This window comes from Podarcis melisellensis, assembly GCF_964234715.1.
Source record: "Podarcis melisellensis genome assembly, chromosome: 8".
Lineage (NCBI taxonomy): Eukaryota > Metazoa > Chordata > Lepidosauria > Squamata > Lacertidae > Podarcis > Podarcis melisellensis.
Window position 1 is genome coordinate 82,834,429 of NC_138540.1, and position 22,576 is coordinate 82,857,004.

At 48.9% G+C, this 22,576-nt stretch overlaps 1 protein-coding gene across 1 annotated transcript in view; it reads right to left on the reverse strand.

Moving 5' to 3' along the window:
• The window catches only part of EHD2 (EH domain containing 2), a 43,134-nt gene that overhangs the window by 18,472 nt on the left and 2,086 nt on the right, over window positions 1-22,576 (reverse strand). Inside the window, exon 2 of the mRNA XM_081922172.1 lies at window positions 15,474-15,571. Coding sequence (XP_081778298.1) covers window positions 15,474-15,571 — 98 coding nt within the window. The remainder of the gene's footprint in view (window positions 1-15,473; window positions 15,572-22,576) is intronic.

Consider the following 22,576-nt stretch of genomic DNA (forward strand, 5'->3'; position numbering starts at 1 on the left):
AATTGACACATAAACTACGCGACAAGGGTAACTGTGACTTTAAAGATGAATGGGAACCCTTTACAAAGTACTGAAAGAAACAACAAAGTGAACTGGACTCCTTGGCAGGTTTTGAATAAACACTCACAAACTTTTTATTGACAATAACCAGTCAGATATATTAACGATCATTACAGCTTTGTAACATGCAGAGAATAGCAGTTGTAGAGAAACCAGAGATTGGAGCTGAGGGAAGTCGGGGGGGGAGGGGGGTTTATTACATGGGCAGTAGCATAGCGTGGGGGTGCAGGGGGGCCGGCCGCACCGGGCGCAACATCTGGGGGTTAGGGTTAGGGGGCGCAAATCCACGGGTTAGGGGGTGCAAATTACTTGCCTTGCCCCGGGTGCTGACAACCCACGCTACGCCACTGTACATGGGGGGGGGGAATGGGGGAGGAATCAAGGATGATATGTTTTAAGATAATATGTTTTGTTTAAACTCTATCTGTGCACAATTATATACCCCTCGGTCATGTCCCCTGTTCCCAGCAACCTGGGTCCCCCTCTTCCAGTCCAGCAAAAGCAGTCTCGCCCCCCCCCCAGCCTCTGTCCCGGACTCTCCTTCTCAGCCCCCTCCCTCTTCTCCATCCCTGCCAAATCTAAACAAGCTCTGCAGCTTTCGTAGCTGTTGGATCAGAGCCACCCCTCTCGGCCTCTCTCACCCGCCTCTTGGCAGCCGAAGTTCAGAAGGGCTTGTTCCACAGCACCAAAAAAGGAAACTGAGCCGTTCCATAGGAAAGTCTGAGCAATGAGTCTTCATTGTTCTGACCGATTAAAGAAAAATAATAAAGATGGGAGATCTTAAATAAAAGAGGCAGGGTTGGCCGGCCGCGCAGCCTTATCTTAGAGAAGCACCGGCGGGAAAAGGGGTTGCCAGAGGTCACCCGAACGATGGCGCATGCATTGCCCAAGTGGAATATGCTGCTCTGGATTGGTGTCACAAGACAGAGATACAGAAGGTCAAGACAAAGGAACCATTCTCTGCTCTCTGGTTTGCCCCCGGGGCAGGCCTGGAAAGGATGGCGGGAGAGGGTTTAAGCCCGTGTGAGCTCTGGCAGAGGGGCAGGGTCCCTTTTTGAACATCGCAGCTCAGCCCCCTGGAATATGCGCTACAATAACAAAAGGTGAAGGTGCCCCTGAGTGTGTGCAGAGTGCATTTTGCCTCACCACTGAGCAGCTAGAGCCAGGCTGGGGCGGGGGGGGGGGGCTGCCCCAGTATTTCAGGAATTAACTACTGCAGCATGGGAGTCCAGGCAGGAAACTGAAAGTCATGGCTAATGGACCCTTGTTACCCTTGTCAGATACTGCATTTCCAGTGAATTTTGCAAGCCACATAAACTCTCCCTTCTTGCACACAAGAGCGGGATTAAAATAAATATATATATCGAGATTGCCTGCAAATTACGAGTTTACAAAGTGCCGCTTTTTGCAGGTTTCTTTCCTTTCCCCTTCTGGTTTATTAGTACACCATTCAGCCAGTGATAAGGGGCCAACTTTCTAGGCAGGCAGCCCATGCCAGCGCCTGCCCTCTGGGTGATAGCAGGCTCCAGGGCTCTGGCCGGATCCAGACCCAGTTGATGAGCAGCCTGTGGCTGGCAGAGGAAGATCTGGCCCAGGAGAAGAGTGGGTGTTTAAGGAGTGATTGTATCTCCTTGGAGAAGGAATTTCCACCCTTCCCTAGTTTATTTAGTAAAGCAGAGGAGGTGGTGTGAAAACAAATGTTTCTAAGCCTTTCCTGCAAAATGTAACTGACTCAATGGAATCTGAGCAGACAGACACACCCAGTGCTGCCAGATGCATGACTCCTGGTGTGAGATGTGAGGTTATTTGCATTCCTGTACATGGAAGTTGTCTTTGTCCATGGAGTTTTCTTGGCAGGGATACTGGAGTGGCTTGCCGGTTCCTCCTCCTCCATAGCTATGGCTATGGTTTTCCCAGTAGTGATGTATGGAAGTGAAAGCTGGACCATAAAGAAGGCTGAAGAAGTGTGTATCTGAAGAAGTGTGCATGCACACGAAAGCTCATACCAAGAACTAACTTAGTTGGTCTTTAAGGTGCTACTGGAAGGAATTTTTTTTGTTTTGACTATGGCAGACCAACACGGCTACCTATCCATAAGGAAGGCTGATCGCCGAAGAATTGATGCTTTTGAATTATGGTGTTGGAGGAGTCTCTTGAGAGTCCCATGGACTGCAAGAAGATCAAACCTCTCCATTCTGAAGGAAATCAGCCCTGAGTGCTCACTGGAAGGACAGATCCTGAAACTGAGGCTCCAAGACTTTGGCCACCTCATGAGAAAAGAAGACTCCCTGGAAAAGACCCTGATGTTGGGAAAGATGGAGGGCACAAGGAGAAGGGGACGACAGAGGACGAGATGGTTGGACAGTGTTCTTGAAGCTACCAGCATGAGTCTGACCAAACTGCGGGAGGCAGTGGAAGACAGGAGTGCCTGGCGTGCTCTGGTCCATAGGGTCACGAAGAGTCGGGCATGACTAAATGACTAAACAACAACACATGGAAGTTGGAGATTTCAGGGCCACTCAATTGACTGGTGGGCAGTGCCCCCGAATCTTACGGCATAGCTAGTTTCAAGCAGAGGTGCTGCCAAAGTTCATAATGGCCTGGTTCAAAATGCCGGTGTGGTGCAGTGGTTAGAGGGCTGGACTAGGACCTGGGAAAACTCGGGTTCGAATTCCCACTCGGCCACGAAGCTCACAGGGTGACCTTGGGCCAGTCGCTTCCTCACAGCCTCCCTTACTTCACAGGCCTGTGGGGGTTAAATGAGGAGAGGGAGAGGACCATCTATGCCACCTTTAGCTTCTTGGAGAAATAAAGGTAAAGGTAAAGGTAAAGGTACCTCTGCCCGTACGGGCCAGTCTTGCCAGACTCTGGGGTTGTGCGCCCATCTCACTTAAGAGGCCAGGGGCCAGCGCTGTCCGAAGACACTTCCGGGTCACGTGGCCAGCGTGACATCGCTGCTCTGGCGAGCCAGAGCTGCAGACGGAAACGCCGTTTACCTTCCTGCTGGTAAGCGGTCCCTATTTATCTACTTGCACCCGGGGGTGCTTTCGAACTGCTAGGTTGGCAGGCGCTGGGACCGAGCAGCGGGAGCGCACCCCGCCGCAGGGATTCGAACCGCCGACCTTTCGATCGGCAAATCCTAGGCGCTGAGGCTTTAACCCACAGCGCCACCTGCGTCTTGGAGAAATAAGCAGGATATAAATGCAACGAATAAGTTGTCCGATTCGCAACAACTCATGTGCTTTAAGAAACTGAGCACCACATCCCTGAGGTCTTCTCCTACTGAGACGGTACAAGAGGATTCTCCGTGTGTGCGGCCAGACTGAGCGTTGCTGCTCTGGATGATATTCTTCTTGTTCACTGTAAGATTATGTGACCAGACCATGTAACCGACCAGCTTTTGACTTGGCAAATACAGTGGTACTTCAGGTTAAGAACTTAATTCGTTCCGGAGGTCCGTTCTTAACCTGAAACCGTTCTTAACCTGAGGTACCACTTTAGCTAATGGGGCCTCCCGCTGCCGCCGCCACGCAATTTCTGTTCTCATCCTGAAGCAAAGTTCTTAACCCGAGGTACTATTTCTGGGTTAGCAGAGTCTGTAACCTGAAGCGTCTGTAACCCGAGGTACTACTGTATCTTCTCAATATGGGCCAGCTCTTTCCATTGTTTCTCACTGCCCTCCATCCAGATCTTTGTTTCCAGGCTCGTTGTTTCAGGAGAAGGGAAGGGGCGCCCTATAGTTCCTAAGAGTCAATGCCATAAGGTGCATTTGTGCAGCACCATTCAATATTATTTGCTGTGACTCGCAGGTGAGGAAGAGTACAGTGGTACTTCAGGTTACAGAAGCTTCAGGTTACAGACGCTTCAGGTTACAGACTCCGCTAACCCAGAAATAGCACCTCGGGTTAAGAACTTTGCTTCAGGATGAGAACAGAAATCGCGCAGCGGGAGGCCCCATTAGCAAAAGTGGTACCTCAGGTTAAGAACAGTTTCAGGTTAAGAATGGACCTCCAGAACGAATTAAGTTCTTAACCCGAGGTACCACTGTAGTGTTGTGCTCAGATCCTGGTTTGGGGCTTTCGACAGACCTCTGGTTGGCCACTGTGAGAGCAGGCTCCTTTTAGGCACTAACATTATCTGCTGGGATGAACTCTTGATAATGCTAATAATCTGGATCTGCCAGGCCTGTGGAATCGCCAACAGCAGCAAATTTCAGCAACCAGCAGAGCAGCCATGATGGGCCAAAGTGCATCAGTCATAGCTCAGAGGCGGAGCATCCGTTTTTCATGCTGAAGGCCTTTGGATCAACCTACTGCCTCTCTAGGTAAAGGCTGGCAATGTCCCTTTCCTAAAATCCCGGAGAGCCATGCTAGGAAATACTGACTCAGTAGAAGCCAGCTTCCTATGTGCAACTTTGTGCATCAAACAAAGCACTGTTGTGCAGCTAAACCAATCGATTTGCGTCGGTTATAATTGGAAGCGCGTGGTTTTGCATCGTGGCGCTGTGTCTCGCTGGGTTTTGCTAATGAACAAATCCAAACCCCGATTGGGAAACCCAGTTAACTTTGGCGCATAGGCCAGCAAACGGCTTGGATTAGATTGCCAAATGAGCTGGGGAAAGGGGAGTTTCCCTCCACCAAGATACTTAAGAAATACCAAGCAAATTCTGAACTGAACAGGGAAGGGTTTCCAGCAGAAGAGGGAGTGTGGAATGTGCTGGGTTGGCTGGCGAGGAGGATGGTGGTGAACCGCTCCCCCCCCCCCCCCGCCCCAGCTTTTATTGCTGTTGCTGCATCTAGAGTTGTTTTGCCGTGCAAAAGAGAAGGAGGGGAACCCTGCACATTTTTATACAAGATAATGAAGAACACGGCAGCCTTGCTCTTCCAAGGCATTTTTCTTTGGTTTGTGCAATCACTGATACTGTGTTGTTATGTACTGAGTTGAATAGGATCCAGAATGCAGCCGTCTGATTGGTCCTAGAACAATAGGATCCCGAATGCAACAGTCTGATTGGTCCTAGAACAATAGGATCCAGAATGCAGCAGTCTGATTGGCCCTAGAACAATAGGATTCAGAATGCAGCAGTCTGATTGGCCCTAGAACAATAGGATTCAGAATGCAGCCGTCTGATTGGTCCTAGAACAATAGGATCCAGAATGCAGCAGTCTGATTGGTCCGCAGGAGCCACCCAATCCAGCTCCAGGTGGAAGTGAATCCGCAACCTGATTGGCCTACAGGAGAATCCTAGAATTAGCCAATCACGTGGGACCCATTGTATAAATAATGTATATAAAGCAGACATTTCGGGGGAACTTCCATTCCTCCTCACCACTATGAGCTGAATAAAGAGCATGAAATCCACACTCAACTCCGAGTATATTTCATGTGTTTTCATTTGTTGGAAGCTGCCCAGAGTGGCTGGGGTAACCCAGTCAGGCATATAAATAAATTGTTGTTGTTGTTAGTGATGGTGGTGGTGCAGGGAAAACCAGATACAAGGCAGCAGAGGAAGATGTCCAGGGCCCCCAGTTAGCAGAATTAGGAAGGCACCCCAGCCTACAGCAAAGAATGCTTTACCATAGTTTGGCTGCGCAAACGCACCATGCATTTCAAGCACGTAACCTCCCCCAAAGGATCCTGGGAACTGTAGTTTGATAAGGGTGCTGGGAATAGCGGCTCTGCAAGGGGTAAACTACAGCCCCCAGGGTTATTTGGGGGAAAGCCATGCACATTAAATGTGCTTTTAAGTGTACAGGGCGTGCGCAGCCTGCGCCTTGGTGCCAGGCAAAAAGGAATCTTTGTATATTAGAAAGATTATGAAGCCCACAGGTGTGTTTCCAAAGCCAGATGGTTGCTTTTTGGAGCTTTTGAGCGAAGGCTGGCAGCGGCAGCGGCGCATCCCCGAGAAAGAGCCGTAATTCACTTTGAAGGGCAGGCGGCTGACTCCGGCTTGTGCCGACTCGCTGCGAGGATTTCCTCTCTGCTCAGGAATCCCATGGATCCCTGGCTGTGCGCAGGAAAGGGAGCCAAGGAGCAGGGCGGGATCTAGACAGGCCCAGGCTGGCAAAACCATAGCACGGAAGGAGAAGCTTTTACCATCCGTGGGGGAGAAATCTGTCCTGATCCGCAATTGGGGTTTTTTTGTGTTTTTTAAGGGGGAAGATTTTAAAATACTAACAGCTCCTCGTGTCTGAAGGCAGGGAACAAGAGACCCGTGCTTTTATTGTGGTGAAATCTAGGCCTGTGTAAGTTGTCAACAATGACAAACTTAGACAGCATCTTAAAAAGCAGAGACATCACCTTGGCAACAAAGGTCCATATAGTTAAAGCTATGGTTTTCCCAGTAGTGATGTATGGATGTGAAAGCTGGACCATAAAGAAGGCTGATCGCCAAAGAATTGATGCTTTTGAATTATGGTGCTGAAGGAGACTCTTGAGAGTCCCATGGACTGCAAGAAGATCAAACCTATCTATTCTTAAGGAAATCAGCCCTGAGTGCTCACTGGAAGGACAGATCCTGAAGCTGAGGCTCCAATACTTTGGCCACCTCATGAGGAGAGAAGACTCCCTGGAAAAGACCCTGATATTGGGAAAGATGGAGGACACAAGGAGAAGGGGACGGCAGAGGACGAGATGGTTGGACAGTGTTCTCGAAGCTACCAGCATGAGTTTGACCAAACTGCGGGAGGCAGTGGAAGACAGGAGTGCCTGGCGTGCTCTGGTCCATGGGGGTCACGAAGAGTCAGACATGACTAAATGACTAAACAACAGCAACACATGGAAGTTGTAAGCTGCAAGCAGCCGAGGAACCTCATGCATTTTGGTGCTTGAGGGAGTTGTAGTTTCTGAGGTCCCCCCAGCTGGAGGTTTGCTGAGCTTTGCAGAATGTCATACTATACATGGTTTAGGGAATGGTTTGCATCCAATTCAGTTGGTAGGCTGCAAAGTTCTGCAGCCTTGAGTTAGGCCGCTAGATGATGTCGGAACAGCTACTGGCCGATGGGATTCCCCCCCCCCCCACAAGAGCAAACATAAAAGAGGGGGTGTTAGGGCTTGAGGAAGTTGGGGCTTTCTAGCTCAGAAGCCCTGCTTGGCAATCCTAAAAGGTAAAGGTAAAGGTACCCCTGCCCGTACGGGCCAGTCTTGACAGACTCTGGGGTTGTGCGCCCATCTCACTTAAGAGGCCAGGGGCCAGCGCTGTCCGGAGACACTTCCGGGTCACATGGCCAGTGTGACATCGCTGCTCTGGCAAGCCAGAGCTGCACACGGAAACGCCGTTTACCTTCCCGCTGGTAAGCGGTCCCTATTTATCTACTTGCACCCGGAGGTGCTTTTGAACTGCTAGGTTGGCAGGCGCTGGGACCGAGCAGCGGGAGCGCACCCCGCAGCAGGGATTCGAACCGCCGACCTTTCGATCAGCAAGTCCTAGGCGCTGAGGCTTTAACCCACAGCGCCACCTGTGTCCCTTGGCAATCCTAAACATACACAAATTCACTAGGTGTACTCCACACATGCTCAGAAGCACTCTTTATTATCAGCACCACCTTATGTACCATTTGGGAACCAAAGGTTTGCACTGAAAGGCAGCTCCGTTTCAAACTAAACCATCGCGCCAACCAAATTTGAAGTGGAACTGCCTTAGAATGCAAGCATTTAATTATTAAATGGATCTTGCGGCGTTGTTCCAGCCTGTCTATAACATGTTTGTGCAAAGTTTGGCTGGGCAGGTTCAGGAGGATGAGTTGAGACAGAGGTCGCCAAACGGAATGTGCCACCGATTCAGAATCAGATTATTGTGGAGGGCTATCATATAGTAGTAGGAAAATAATAACAGTAATACAGTGGTACCTCGGGTTACATACGCTTCAGGTTACATACGCTTCAGGTTACAGACTCTGCTAACCCAGAAATAGTGCTTCAGGTTAAGAACTTTGCTTCAGGATGAGAACAGAAATTGTGCTCCGGCGGCCCGGCAGCAGCAGGAGGCCCCATTAGCTAAAGTGGTGCTTCAGGTTAAGAACAGTTTCAGGTTAAGTACGGAACCTCCGGAACGAATTAAGTACATAACCCGAGGTACCACTGTACTGGTAATATTATCTCCCTGCAAGCAGAAAGTTAGCATGCATAAGAAAAAGAGCCAGTGTGGTGCAGTGGTTAGAGTGTTCGACTCGGACCTGGGAGAGACCAGGGTTCGAATCCTCACTTGACCATGAAGCTCACAGGCTGACCTTGGGCCTCCCTCCCTCTCTGCCTAACCTACCTCACAGGGTTGTTTTGTTGCTTAACTGAGGAACCACAGAAACCACCTTGAGCTCCTTGGAGAGAAAAAGGTAGGATAGAAATGCAATACTGTAAATAAATAAGGAAGGCAAGAAGACGAAAGTAGAAGCTCAGAGCTCTAGTCTGCTATGCTGGTTTTCTGTTTGCAGGGAGCTTTCTGGTGCCCTGCAGAGGTTTTGGACTACAATTCCCATCAGCCCCAGCATGCTGGCTGATGAGGCTGCTGGGAATTGTAGCGCAAGGCACCTCCAGGGCACCAAGTTGGCGAACAGCTGCTGTAAAGGGCCATAATGATTTTTTTGCCCGCCGCTGGCATTGCATGGCTTGTAATTTTTATGACTTCTTCGATTTCTGTGCATAGCTGTCAACTTACAGATTTGAAAATAAGGGACCAGCAGCCTCGAAAATAAGGGATCAGCAGCCAAAATAAGGGATTTTCCATGCACAGGTATGTTCAACGTCTGAGCCCTTCCAAGCCAAAGACAGAAAGCCCAGCCAGCAGCCAAACAAAGCCTCATCAATAAGGGACAGCAGCAGGACATGGCGCTGGGATAGGGGACTGTCCCACCAAATAAGGGACGCTTGACAGCTATGTTTCTGTGTAATCTGCATGGCAAAGTCCATTCTACCACCTCGTTCTGCTGCAGATACAAAAACACAACGAAACCCAAGAGGCACACACCAGCCGGAGGGCGAGGGGAGATGGGGAAGAAGGCCTTGCAACAGAGGGCTGCCCGTGCATTTTGTTTTGCATGCCAGGCTAATCCCAGCGCTTGCTGGGCCCACCCAGTTTCCTAGTTACAACTACCTTTGTATCTCCACATGTGCACGCTTTGTGCTGCCCTGGAAATGTGCCCTTCCTCCTCCGTCCCTGGCATGCAGGAGACATTCCTCAGCGTTTCGCAAGTGAATCATCTGTGCGCTCCGTTGCCATGGAGCAAGGGCTGCTCTTTCCCACAGACACACGACTGGCGGAGGATTCTCTCCCGCTCCCCATTTGTATCACAAACTCTCTTAAAAGTCCCTCCCGGGGCCCCCGGTCAGGGAGGCAGGCTTCTGTGCCAGCTAGGCCTCACCCAGGCTTCGTCCTGCAAAGTCATAATGGCCCACGGCAGGGGCGGAGGGCCGTATGTCCTCCTGGGACAACTTTGAGGGCCACAGGCCAGTGGTGCCTCTAAGTTTAGCACTCTCTGGAACTCAGGGCTTCACACACTGGCGCCATTCATTGACCAAGGGGCTGCCCACCTTTGAGGGGGCTTCATGGCGAGGGTGGGGGAGAATAACCATTGGCCTGAGAAGCAGCTGCTGTAGAAAACTTACTTCACCCTTCGCTGCTAGAAAGAAGACACATTAGAACTCTTAACTAATGCTGGAGGGTTTTCCCCCCTCTCCTTTCCCTCCCAATCCCTTTTCCCTTCATGTCATGTCTTTTCAGATGGCAAGCCTGAGCGGCAAGAGCAGTCTTACTCCCGATCTTTATAAGCCTTTCTGGCTCACGAGCGGGGTCAAATAAATGACTATAAAAATGAATGAACGAGGGGGTTAGATGGATGCACTTGGATGCCTAGGTTTGTTGGAGGGGCTGCCACCTACGATCAAGCTTTGCCGTCAAAATCCAGTGGTTGCGAAGCCCTCTAGAACAGTGTTTTTCAACCGCGAGATGTTGCCTGGTGTGCCGTGGGAAAAATTGAAAAATTCGAAAGATTTAAAAATAAAGCATTTTATAATTTTTCATATTTCTGTTTACTTACTATTTCATAATAAAGTAATTATAAAATACTTTCTTTGTGTTTATTTGATTCCTATTCAAGAGAATTACTTCATATATAGTCAATATAGGCACAGAGTTAGATTTTTAAATATTTTCTAATGGTGGTGTGCCTCGTGATTTTTTTCATGAAACAAGTGTGCCTTTGCCCAAAAAAGGTTGAAAAACACTGCTCTAGAATACGACATCAAGCCTAGAGCAAAGGATCAAAGACTGTGGTCGGTGGGCTTCATCTAGGTGGTTCACAGCTACCTCCACATTGATTTTTAACTGCAATTTTAAGAATTGCTTCTTTTGATCCCCATATTCCATTTCATTGCACTCTACCATTCAAATCTGACAGAATGCAGATTCTAAGACTAGAAAATGGAATACAGGATAATAAATGAAAGAAGCAATAGAAGTGCTCTGCCGTTTTCAAGTACAGTGGTACCTCGGGTTACATACGCTTCAGGTTACAGACTCTGCTAACCCAGAAATACTACCTCGGCTTAAGAACTTTGCTTCAGGATGAGAACAGAAATCATGCTCTGGCGGCGCGGTGGCAGCAGGAGGCCCCATTAGCTAAAGTGGTGCTTCAGGTTTAGAACAGTTTCAGGTTAAGAACGGACCTCCGGAACGAATTACTGTAAGTACTTACCTGAGGTACCACTGTAGTCTTGAGTTTGGGGGGAGTTGAGCCTAGCTGTCAACTTTTTCCTTTTTTTAAGGGAAATTTCCTTATTCTGAATAGGATTCCTCGCAAGAAAAGGGAAAAGTTGACAGCTATGGAGTTGGGGAACCCCCAGTCTAGAGCATCTAGTGCGGGGACTGATGGGAGTTGTAGTTCAAACCATCTGGAGGGCACCAGGTTGGAGAAACCTTGCCCCGGGATGCTGGACTAACACCCTGTTGCAGGAGAAACCTCACAACCACACACCGTGCTACAGGGGTCAGAGGAGTGTGTCGTCCACAGGAACGCAGATTCTTGGCTAACACTCCCAAATAAACAAGGCCATTTGTCCAGGGCGCAAAGCCTTTCCCAGTTTCCACTTCGCCCTGTTCGCCGAGGCGGGGTCTATCCAGATTCCCCACATACTTTCATGTATAAAACGTGGAAAGAATGCAGCAAACCTGTGCTATCTCTGTACAGGGTTCTCCCGGGGGTGCCCTGGCAACCAAAGAAATATTGGGAGAGAGAGAGAGAGAGGCCTGCCTCTCAGCGGGAATTAAAAGCCACCCAGAGCTGACCCATCCCACGCAGTGGAAGGCAAAACTCCCAAGGGGAGACGAGTACAGGAATGTGAGCGTCACAGGAAAAGCATGAAAGGGCTCTCCCCACCCTGTCCTCTTGGGGGGGGGGACTTTGTGGGGAACATGTCTGTCCCAGTTGTGTAGGAAAAGAGCTAGATGCCCCATCCCCATAGCGGTCAACTTACAGGTTTGAAAATAAGGGACCAGCAGCCTCGAAAATAAGGGACCAGCAGCCAAAATAAGGGATCAACAATTACTTTTATAAAATACATATTTTGTTGCGTGCAAATAGCTTTAGATACTTATTAGGTCCATAAATTACCATATAGCATATATTCAACACACACAAAAAAGCAACCATTTGTTGTTGACAAGGCAAGTTGGACATAGAAAGGGCCCCATTACCTTCAGTAGCTTATTTAAGAGACATCATCAATAAGGGACAGCAGCGGGACATGGCGCTGGAATAAGGGACTGTCCCGCCAAATAAGGGACGCTTGACAGCTATGACCATCCCTGGAAGCAAGGCCCACTAAATTCTCCCTGCAAGCAAAGGCTCCTTGCGGCTTTCTCTTCTCTTCATCCCCAACGACAACAAAACCCCCCTGTGAAATAGGAGCTCCTCCAGGGTCACTGTTTATCCAGCATTCACAGGCCCCTCCAAGTGTCCCAGTTTTCCAGGGACAGTCCCGGATTTACAGAAGCTCCTCCCGGTTTCTGATTCAGTCCCGGAACGTCCTGTGTTTTCCTTAGGACGTTTCCCATGACTTGTGTCCTTCATACACCCTTCAGACATTTTTGGCATCCCCTTTCCCCATCTCCCCTGGTGCATGCTCACATCTGAACTCAAGAGAGCCCTCGACACACCTTGGAATGAGGATAGCACATCTTAGAACGGCTTTATCTTCTCTCTCTCTCGCTCTCTCTGGCACATTCTGTTCCCGCTCAATAGCTGCCTTTGTAACCGATTCCTTCCTACATCTGCTAAATGTTTCCTTGCATTTTGTAATATGTGTGTGTGTGTGTGTGTGTGTGTGTGTGTGTGTGTGTGCAAACACAGCTTATCAACCAAATACGGGGGCCAGTTGTGGACTCTCTAAACAGCCTCATTTTGCCACCTGCCTGGGAATGCAAAAACCCCCGTGTGGTATAGGAAGGAAGGAAGGCCGAGCCCAAAAGAAAGGTCGAGGAACAAGATGGGATACAGTGGTACCTCGGGTTAAGTACTTAATTCGTTCCGGAGGTCCGTTCTTAACCTGAAACTGTTCTTAACCTGAAGACCACTTTAGCTAATGGGGCCTCCTGCTGCCGCCGCGCTGCCGGAGCACAATTTTTGTTCTAATTCTGAAGCAAAGTTCTTAAGCCGAGGTAATATTTCTGGGTTAGTGGAGTCTGTAACCCAAAGCGTATGTAACCCGAGGTACCACTGTATTAGGTAAATATCTTTATTAGGGCAACTCTAACCAAAAAGGGCTCATTCACATTTCCCTTCTGCCTCAGTTTCTCGGCACGGGTCTGCGGTTTGCAGGGATGTTGCTGTTTTTCTGTCCCTGGGGAAACCTACTGTTTACTGCTGAATCGGAACGAATATCGTTCCACAACCTGATTGACGTTTGTTCCGATTCAGCAATAAACAGAGGGATTTCCTGGGAAAAGCAGTGGGACCAAGAAAAATCACTTGGATCTGTGCCTATAAATCAGAGACCTGTTCCCAGCATTCGCAACAGGAGCAGAAGTGTGAATAAGGCCATAGTGTGCAATATTTTGAATTCCCCAGAACTCTTGTAACTAGCTAGATCAGGGATGGTGATCCTCTGATCTCCCAATTGCTGTTGGACTCCAAATCCCCCCATGGGGAGGGTGGGGGGCAACTGGCAGCCTTCAGTCTCCCCCCTGCCACCTCCTAACTCCACTTCTCCCTTCTCTGTCCAGCTGCTTCCTTCGTTTTGAAATGAATACGCTGCGTGCTTTTGTTTCCTTTGAAATCGGCCTCTGAGACTCAACGTTTACCAGCCTCAGACCTTGCAGGCAGGAACATGGCAGAGCTGGTCTGGCCGGGGGCCAGGGAAACACCCAGGGATCTGTCACAGCCAGCTGCAACTGGGGACACAGCCAAGGAACCTACAGCTGCCGGCACGGGGCTCTGCAGTATCGGGCACGGGCTCAAGAGGAGAAACTGAGGCACGCCGTGGCAAGAGACGTGGCCAGAGTCAAGCAGAGGCACAACCTAGCACAGCCTTCCTTCAGCTGGTGTCCTCCAGAAGTCTTGGACTACAAATCCCATCAGCCCCAGCAAGCAGGAAGAAGGCACAGAATGGGGCTGGTGAGGCGTGAGGCCGGAGAGAGCAGCAGGGGCCACCCAGAGAGACTTGGAGGGCCACACTCATCTCCCAGGCCTGAGGTTCCCCACTCCTGCTTAAAAACGGATGGATTTCTCGAAATTTTTCTACGTATTTATGTTTTTCCTACTGTATGCAAAGGGTGGCGCTGTGGGTTAAACCACAGAGCCTAAGACTTGCCAATCAGAAGGTCGGCGGTTCGAATCCCCGCGACGGGGTGCCTGTTGCTCGGTCCCCGCTCCTGCCAACCTAGTAGTTCAAAAGCACGTCAAAGTGCAAGTAGATAAATAGGTACCACTCTGACGGGAAGGTAAACGCCGTTTCCGTGCACTGCTCTGGTTCGCCAGAAGCAGCTTAGTCATGCTGGCCACATGACCCGGAAGCTGTACGCCGGCCAATAAAGCGAGAGGAGCGCTACAACCCCAGAGTCAGTCATGACTGGACCTAATGGTCAGGGGTCCTTTTACCTTTTTACTTTATGTAAACAACTCTGTGAGGGCAGTGCGGCATGAAAGGCAGAGGATAGATCCTTGAATTGATTAATAGAATTGTAGAGCAGAAAGGGACCCCGAGGGTCATCTAGTCCAACCCCCTACAACACAGGAATCTCGGCTAAAGCATCCATGACAGACGGCCATACAACCTCTGCTTTAAAACTCTCCAAGGAAGGAGAGTCCACAACGTCCCGCGGGAGACTGTTCCACTTCTGAACAGCTCTTACTGTCAGAAACGTCTTCCTGATGTTTAGCTGGAATCTCCTTTCTTGCAACTTGGAAGCCATGGGTTCGAATCCTACCTTCCAGAGCAGGAGAAAACAAGCTTGTTCCCTCCTCCATGTGGCAGCCCTTGAGATATTTGAAGATGGCTGTCACATCTCCTCTTTCCCAGGGTAAACACAGCCAACTCCCTCAACCGTTCCTCACAAGGCTTGGTTTCCAGACCCTTGATCATCTCGGTTGCCCTCCTCCACACACCTTCCAGCTTGTCGGAACAAAATAAATGTGCACCCAAAGAGAGTGGGGGGAACCCACACAGTGGGGCAGGATTAGCCTGAGCAGGGTGACACCTGGCTTGAGAGCAGTACATGTGAAAAGGATCTAGGAGTCTTGGTTGACCACAAACTTGACATGAGCCAACAGTGTGACGCGGCAGCTAAAAAAGCCAATGCAATTCTGGGCTGCATCAATAGGAGTATAGCATCTAGATCAAGGGAAGTAATAGTGCCACTGTATTCTGCTCTGGTCAGACCTCACCTGGAGTACTGTGTCCAGTTCTAGGCACCACAGTTCAAGAAGGAACGTGTCCAGAGGAGGGCAACCAAAATGGTCAAAGGCCTGGAAACGATGCCCTATGAGGAACGGCTAAGGGAGCTGGGCATGTTTAGCCTGGAGAAGAGGAGGTTAAGGGGTGATATGATAGCCATGTTCAAATATATAAAAGGATGTCACATAGAGGAGGGAGAAAGGTTGTTTTCTGCTGCTCCAGAGAAGCGGACACGGAGCAATGGATCCAAACTACAAGAAAGAAGATTCCACCTAAACATTAGGAAGAACTTCCTGACAGTAAGAGCTGTTCGACAGTGGAATTTGCTGCCAAGGAGTGTGGTGGAGTCTCCTTCTTTGGAGGTCTTTAAGCAGAGGCTTGACAACCATATGTCAGGAGTGCTCTGATGGTGTTTCCTGCTTGGCAGGGGGTTGGACTCAATGGCCCTTGTGGTCTCTTCCAACTCTATGATTCTATGATTCAGCTGAGCATCCTTGCCCTCAATCCTGCCAACCGCGGGATGGTCTTACCTCGGCTCACGCGCTGCTTGGCTCCAGAAAGGATCCCTGGCGTGTCAATAAGGCTGATGCTCTCCAGAACCTGGTTTGGCAGGTGGGCGCACATGAACCTATGCGGGCAGAAAGAGAGAAGGCCAGAGGCCAAGGTGAGGAGCTTGTGTAGACAAGAGCAGCGAGAAATTAGGCTTAGAGAGATTTCCTTACAGAAGTTCCCCCCCAAAAGAAATGTTAATGATCTAAATCATATCAATTCTCTAAATCAATTGGTGGTCTGCAGACATAACCCCCCAGGGGCCTCGTGGCAAATAAATAATAATAATAATAATAATAATAATAATAATAATAATAATAATAATAATAATAATAATAATACATTTATACCCTACCCATCTGGGTGGGTTTCCCAGCCGCTCTCGGTGGCTTCCAACACAATATTAAAATACAGTAATGGATCAAACATGAAAAGCTTCCCTAAACAGCACTGCCTTCAGGTGTCTTCTAAAAGTCTGGTAGTTGTTGTTCTCTTTGACATCTGGTGGGAGGGCGTTCCACAGGGCGGGCGCCACCACCAAGAAGGCCCTCTGCCTGGTTCCCTGTAACCTCACATCTCGCAGTGAGGGAACTGCCAGAAGGCCCTCAGAACTGGACCTCAGTGTCTGGGCTGGATAATGGGAGTGGAGATGCTCTTTCAGGTATACTGGGCCAGGGCTGTTTAGGGCTTTAAAAGTCAGCACCAACACTTTGAATTGTGCTCGGAAACGTACTGGGTGCCAATGTAGGTCTTTCAGGACCGGTGTTATATGGTCTCGGCACGGGTCCATGGATTGGCTTTTGAAAAACAGGGGGTCCGCAGTGCAAACTGGGAACCGCTGATCTAGATGAACAAAAAGATAACTAAATGCTTGCTCAGTTGGCACATGTGACCCTCATAAATGCCTGTGAGTCTCACGTGCCTGCTGAGCGTTTAGGCACATTTAGCTATATTTTTTGGTTTAAGTGATTTATGCTTTTAGATGGAGAAAAAACTCTAAGCCAGGAAAACACAAGGGAAAGCTCAGTCTGAAATCCCAGAGAGCCATGCCAACTGGGGCTTATCCACCCTTATCTTTTGCCCTGCACTTTCTAGCCACAAGTCTGTGCTTTGAACTTCCATGTCCAAGGGCTCCCCAATTGCCCCAGTGCTTTCCCCACAAAACCTGCTCTTTTAACAATGAATCGAACAGCAATTTGAGTTTTCTCCGATTGCAGTTTACTCCGATTCAGCGGTATGGAGCAGGTTTTCATGGGGAAAGTTCTGCGAAAAAACCCCAAATCTTTTAAACAGACCCTCTTAAGTGCCCCTATTTCCCAGGGACAGCCCCGGATTTACAGAAGCAGTCCCGGTTTCTGATTTAATAATAATAATAATATAATTTATTATTTATACCCTGCCCACCTGGCTGGGTTTCCCCAACCACTCTGGGCGGCTTCCAACAGAACATTAAAATACAATAACCTATTAAACATTAAAAGCTTCCCTAAACAGGGCTGCCTTCAGATATCTGCTAAAAGTCTGGTAGTTGTTTTTCTCTTTGACATCTGGTGGGAGGGCGTTCCACAGGGTGGGTGCCACCACCGAGAAGGCCTTCTGCCTGGTTCCCTGTAACTTGGCCTCTCACAGTGAGGGAACCACCAGAAGGCCCTCGGTGCTGGACCTCAGTGTCCGGGCAGAATGATGGGGGTGGAGACGCTCCTTCAGGTATACTGGACCGAGGCCGTTTAGTTTAGTTTAATCCCAGAATGTCCCGCTTTTCCTTTTCCTGTGCTGTACTTTTGTACTGTTTTATTGTTGTTAGCCGCCCTGAGCCTGGCTTCGGCTGGGGAGGGCGGGATATAAATAAATTTTATTATTATTATTATTATTAGGACATCCCTATTTTCACCAGAGAAACGTTGGAGGGTATGGAGTTATGTGGCCCCTGAGCCAAGAAGATAAGTCGCTATACTTAGAAGTCACCTGAAGCAGCTCTGTACAGGGAAGTTGGTTAATGTTTTATTTTTATTTTTTTTATATGTTGGAAGCTGCCCAGAATGGCTGGGGCAACCCAGTCAGGTGGTCAGGGTATAAATAATGAAATTATTATTATTATTATGGAATAGGACATCTCTATTTTCATCAGAGAAATGTCTGGACTAGACATTTGGTGTAGACCAGGGTTTCCCAAACTTGGGCCTCCAGCTGTTTTTTTGGACTACAACTCCCATCACCCTTGACCACTGGTCCTGCTAACTAGGGATGATGGGAGTTGTAGTCAAAAAACAGCTAGAGGGCCAAGTTTGGGAAACCCTGGTGTAGGCAATACAGAGCTAAATGAACCAATGGCTTCACTAGGAAAAGCCAGCACCCTATGTTTGTTCTGCTTTTCCAGTAAGCCTGCCTTGGAGATTAACAACAAGAACGAAGAAGTCGAGTTATGGATGTTAAATACCGTATTTTTTGCTCTATAAGACTCACTTTTTCCCTCCTAAAAAATGTGTGTGCGTCTTATGGAGCGAATGCAGGCTGCGCAGCTATCTCAGAAGCCAAAACAGCAAGAGGGATTGCTGCTTTCACTGCACAGCGATCCCTCTTGCTGTTCTGGCTTCTGAGATTCAGAATATTTTTTTTGTTTTCCTCCTCCAAAAACTAGGTGCGTCTTGTGGTCTGGTGCGTCTTATAGAGCGAAAAATACGGTATATACCAATTTGAATGAACAAGCGAGTGCACCCTTCCCTCTTGGCTTTTCCCGGCCTGTTTGTTCTTTTTTCTTCTGCTCCGGGCTCCTAAAACAGTTGCCACCCCTCCCCTCGCTCCTCGTACGCCAAGAAGCAATAAGAGCAGCACTCTGAGCAGCCAAGAACCAAGGGAGCAGCCCTTGTTTTCTCGTGTTCGGCGCTTGTCACTTTTAAAAACTCCCCCTGTTTCCAGTTGTGCTCATGACCCAGCAGCTGATGGAGATCACAAGGATCTCCGTTGTGCTGTGAACACTCCCCTGGAGCGTCGGTGCTGCTCTGGCCAAAAGCCTGCCGAACTGCTGCTACTAACTCTCTCTGTGCCTCCTCCTCCTCTTTCCATATCTGTGTACACCAGGAATTTTGGCACCCCCAGGAGATTGCCTGCTTTGCTCCTGCGGTTTTGGCTCGCCCCGTTGGTTCCATCTATTCAAACTTGCCCTCCCTGGTTAACCCACGCTAGCATAAGCAACAAAGGGGGGCGGGAAAAAGCTTTTTGGTGGATATCAGGAAGCTTTGATTAAAGCACCACGACCAGATGTGTTAGAGCAGTGGGAGGACGGTAGCTCAGTGGCAGAACACCTCTGCCTTGCACCCAGAAAGTCGCAGGTTCGATCCCTGTCATGGGCGTCACGGCGGTGGGAGGGTGTGGCAGTGACCTCCTCAAATCAAGTAAATCATGGTGTTTTTCTACATTCTACGCCACTTCAGCGTTTTTATAAGCAACTTGTAAATTCATGCAATAAATAACCTGAATGAAATGTTGAAACAACAAAAATTTCCAGCCCTGTTTTAAAGGGTGGAATAGATTCACCCATTTGCGCCCCAAAGAAAGGTGTTTCTAGAAATAACCAAACCTGATGCCCCTGGAACCTGCTCTCAAGCAGGGAAAGGGGGGGGGGACAAGACGTGGGTTAGTTCTCGTTTTGCACCTTCCCAAATCAGTAGGTGACCCAACATTAAAAATTTGTGCAAATTTTGAAAAGTAATTGTGTTTCGGTCTGTCTATTGGTTTGAGAAGTGAGGTTTAGCTGAGTTCCCACTAAAATGAGATTTGGAAAAGGAATTTTTCCTCTCCCATCCCTACCCTCTGAGAGAACAGGGGTGGGCCAAGAAAGAACTGAGACAATCTGACTGCCTTCAGCGCCTGGGGAGGAGTCCATGTTTACAAACCCCTGGATGGAGGAAGGTGCACAGCTCAACCAGTATAAACAAGGATGCTAAAAGTAGAACCTGCCGGAAAATACCCAGGGACATCCAATTCCACAGTTTCCCACTGTCCTGGGCCAAAGTACAGCCAACAGAAGCCTGTGCTGTTTGTTAAGAATACCCCCCCCCCACACACACGTACATACAAAAAATGAGGAAACAGTCTGCATCTTTTAAACCTACATAACAGGCAGAAAATCAACAGGTGGAGCTGCAGCAGTGGAAAACCAGTGGATTTCTGCCTGTACTACCCAGCGCCTTGGTTGGTAACAATGCACTCAACTCTAGCATTCCTCAGCATACCCTCCAAAATCCTGCTCAGGCACTCCCAACTTTCGGCCCTCCAGATGTTTTGGACTACAATTCCCATCATCCCTGACCACTGGTGCTGTTAGCTAGGGATCATGGGAGTTGTAGGCCAAAACATCTGGACGGCCGCAGGTTGGGGATGCCTGATCCTGCTGATTAAAATTGGGGTGTTCGTTTTTGGTCCCGAGCTCTTGTGGGAGCCAGGTGACTTGCGCCAGAACACAGGAACAAAAAAATGGGACATTCTGGGATCCAGTTAGAAGCTGTGATGGCTTTTGTAATTCTGGGGTGTCTCACGCAAAACAGGACAGTTGACGAGTATGCCACAGTCATAGAATTGGAAGGGACCCTGAGGATCATCCAGTCCAACCCCGCCTTGTAGCCGAAAAGGACCAAAGGTTGCGTCATCCTAGTGCAAGCCCATGGGCTGCTGTGTGTAGCTAAAAGTCAAGGCGTTCTTTGGTCTTTTTCTTCAACGTGCATACCCTAATAAGGCCCAGTGTTTCGCCATTTCGCCCTGGCACTCATCTGCTGGGAACAGCTCCCATCTGTCCCCAAAGCCAGCACATCTGGAGGGCTGATTTATTTCCAGGCTGTTGGGACATGGGGTATTGCGGGGACAACCTGGCACAGAGAATCGCGCTTTGTTCCAGAGAGCTGGGCTTGCATCCCCACTCCTCACCCCTGAAAGACCTCCAGCCTCTCTTTCTTTCTCTCCCTCACTCTCCTTTTCTTCGCCCCTGCAAAGAGTGCCCTTTGCATTCCCTACACCCTGATTCTGCGAAACAGCTGGGCAGCATCTGGAATGGTATCCAAAACGGCTGGAGAGGAACATCACGAGTCCCAGGCTGAGCTCGAGAAGGGGAGGTAGAGGCTAGTGGAGGACCCATAAAATGAGGGACCCATTGGGTTCAGTTCACATTCAAAGGCATCTTTAAAAAGCAGAGACATCACCTTGCCAACAAAGGTCCGTATAGTTAAAGCTGTGGTTTTCCCAGTAGTGATGTATGGAAGTGAGAGCTGGACCATAAAGAAGGCTGATCGCCGAAGAATAGATGCTTTTGAATTCTGGTGCTGGAGGAGACTCTTGAGAGTCCCATGGACTGCAAGAAGATCAAACCTATCCATTCTGAAGGAAATCAGCCCTGAGTGCTCACTGGAAGGGCAGATCCTGAAGCTGAGGCTCCAATACTTTGGCCACCTCATGAGAAGAGAAGACTCCCTGGAAAAGACCCTGATGTTGGGAAAGATGGAGGGCACAAGGAGAAGGGGATGACAGAGGACGAGATGGTGGGACAGTGTTCTCGAAGCTACCAGCATGAGTCTGACCAAACTGTGGGAGGCAGTGGAAGACAGGAGTGCCTGGCGTGCTCTGGTCCAGTGGGTCACGAAGAGTTGGACACAACTAAATGACTATACAACAACCACAACAACACCCTAATTTTTGCTTTCCCAAACAATATGCAAACTGAAACAGCCATCTTTTGAAATCGCGGCACTCCCCAAGTTTTGCAAACCAGTTGCAAACGTGTACACTAACGGTTATGCTAGGGTAAAGAGAATATCTTAGTGGAAATAACGTGCATTGTGTTAGACAAAACTGCTTTGCAAAAAATGTGAATAGGGCAAAATTGCACATGTGTGAATTAGGAGATAGTTGTACAAATGCTGAATTGTTAGGAGCACTATTTAGAATAAAACACAACCAGTTGTTGAAAAGTGGAGAGCTGAGCTAAATATTGGAAAACTAGAAACTGAGAAACGCCAAAATTCCTAGTGGTTAGAGTGGGGGTCTGAAGCTGAAAGTCCTGGATATAATTAAGGCTGGTATCTTATTTTGGAGGGAATTTGCTTGAGGGCCTCTGCTCAATGGAAAGGGGGCAAATTCAATACACACCTGGCATCTAGGAATGGATCTGGATCTAAAAAGCATGAGGGATATTTTCTCTCCCTCCCCCAATTTAGAAGCATAGGAAGCTGCCAAATATTGTCTTATTTTACTCCCATACCGAATGCAGCATGAACTGAAAATACCCATCAGGTCTCCTATACAGAAATGCTGGGCTGATGGAACTGGAATTGCCAGCTTGGATAGCTCAGTTGGTTAGAGTGTGCTGCTGATAATGCCAAGGTTGCCGGTTCGATATCCCCCTCCCCAAAGGACAGCTGTGTGTTCCTTCATTGCAGGGACTGAACTAGATCCCTTCCAGCTCTACAGTTCTAAGATTCCATGAAGTCCAATGACATCTGAAGAGCCACAGACACACACCCCACCCAGTAGCAAGGAGGGCACATAGCAGTGAATGTAGTTTGGGCTCCACCTAGTCCAGTAATGAAGAACTTATGGCCTTCCAGAGATCGCCTTGGCTAGAACTCCCATCATCCCTGACCATTGGCCATTCTGGCTGGGAATGATGAGAAGTGGAGTCCAGCAGGCTCCCAATCCCTGCATTAAACCCTGGCAAACCTTTTTCCTCATCCCTCTAGACCAGTTTCCCCAAACTTGGCTCTCCAGCTGTTTCTGGACTACAGTTCCCATCATCCCTCACCACTGCTCCTGTTCGCTAGGGATGATGGGAGTTGTAGTCCAAAAAACACATGGAGACCCAAATCTGGGAAACACTATACTAGGCCACTGGTTGCCCATGGGGGAATTGCAAGTGAGCCATGTGCTGATCCGAGATTGAGTTGCACACTAAGTGGTACACCCTACATTTTCTTTTTGTCATCCTGCATTTTTTAAAGAAAAGGAGAAAGGCAGGAATAAGCTGATGCAAAGGAAGGCAGCCTCTTCTAGGGCTGGGGAGATTTCAAACTTTTGTTTGCATTTCAACAAGAGAAGCATT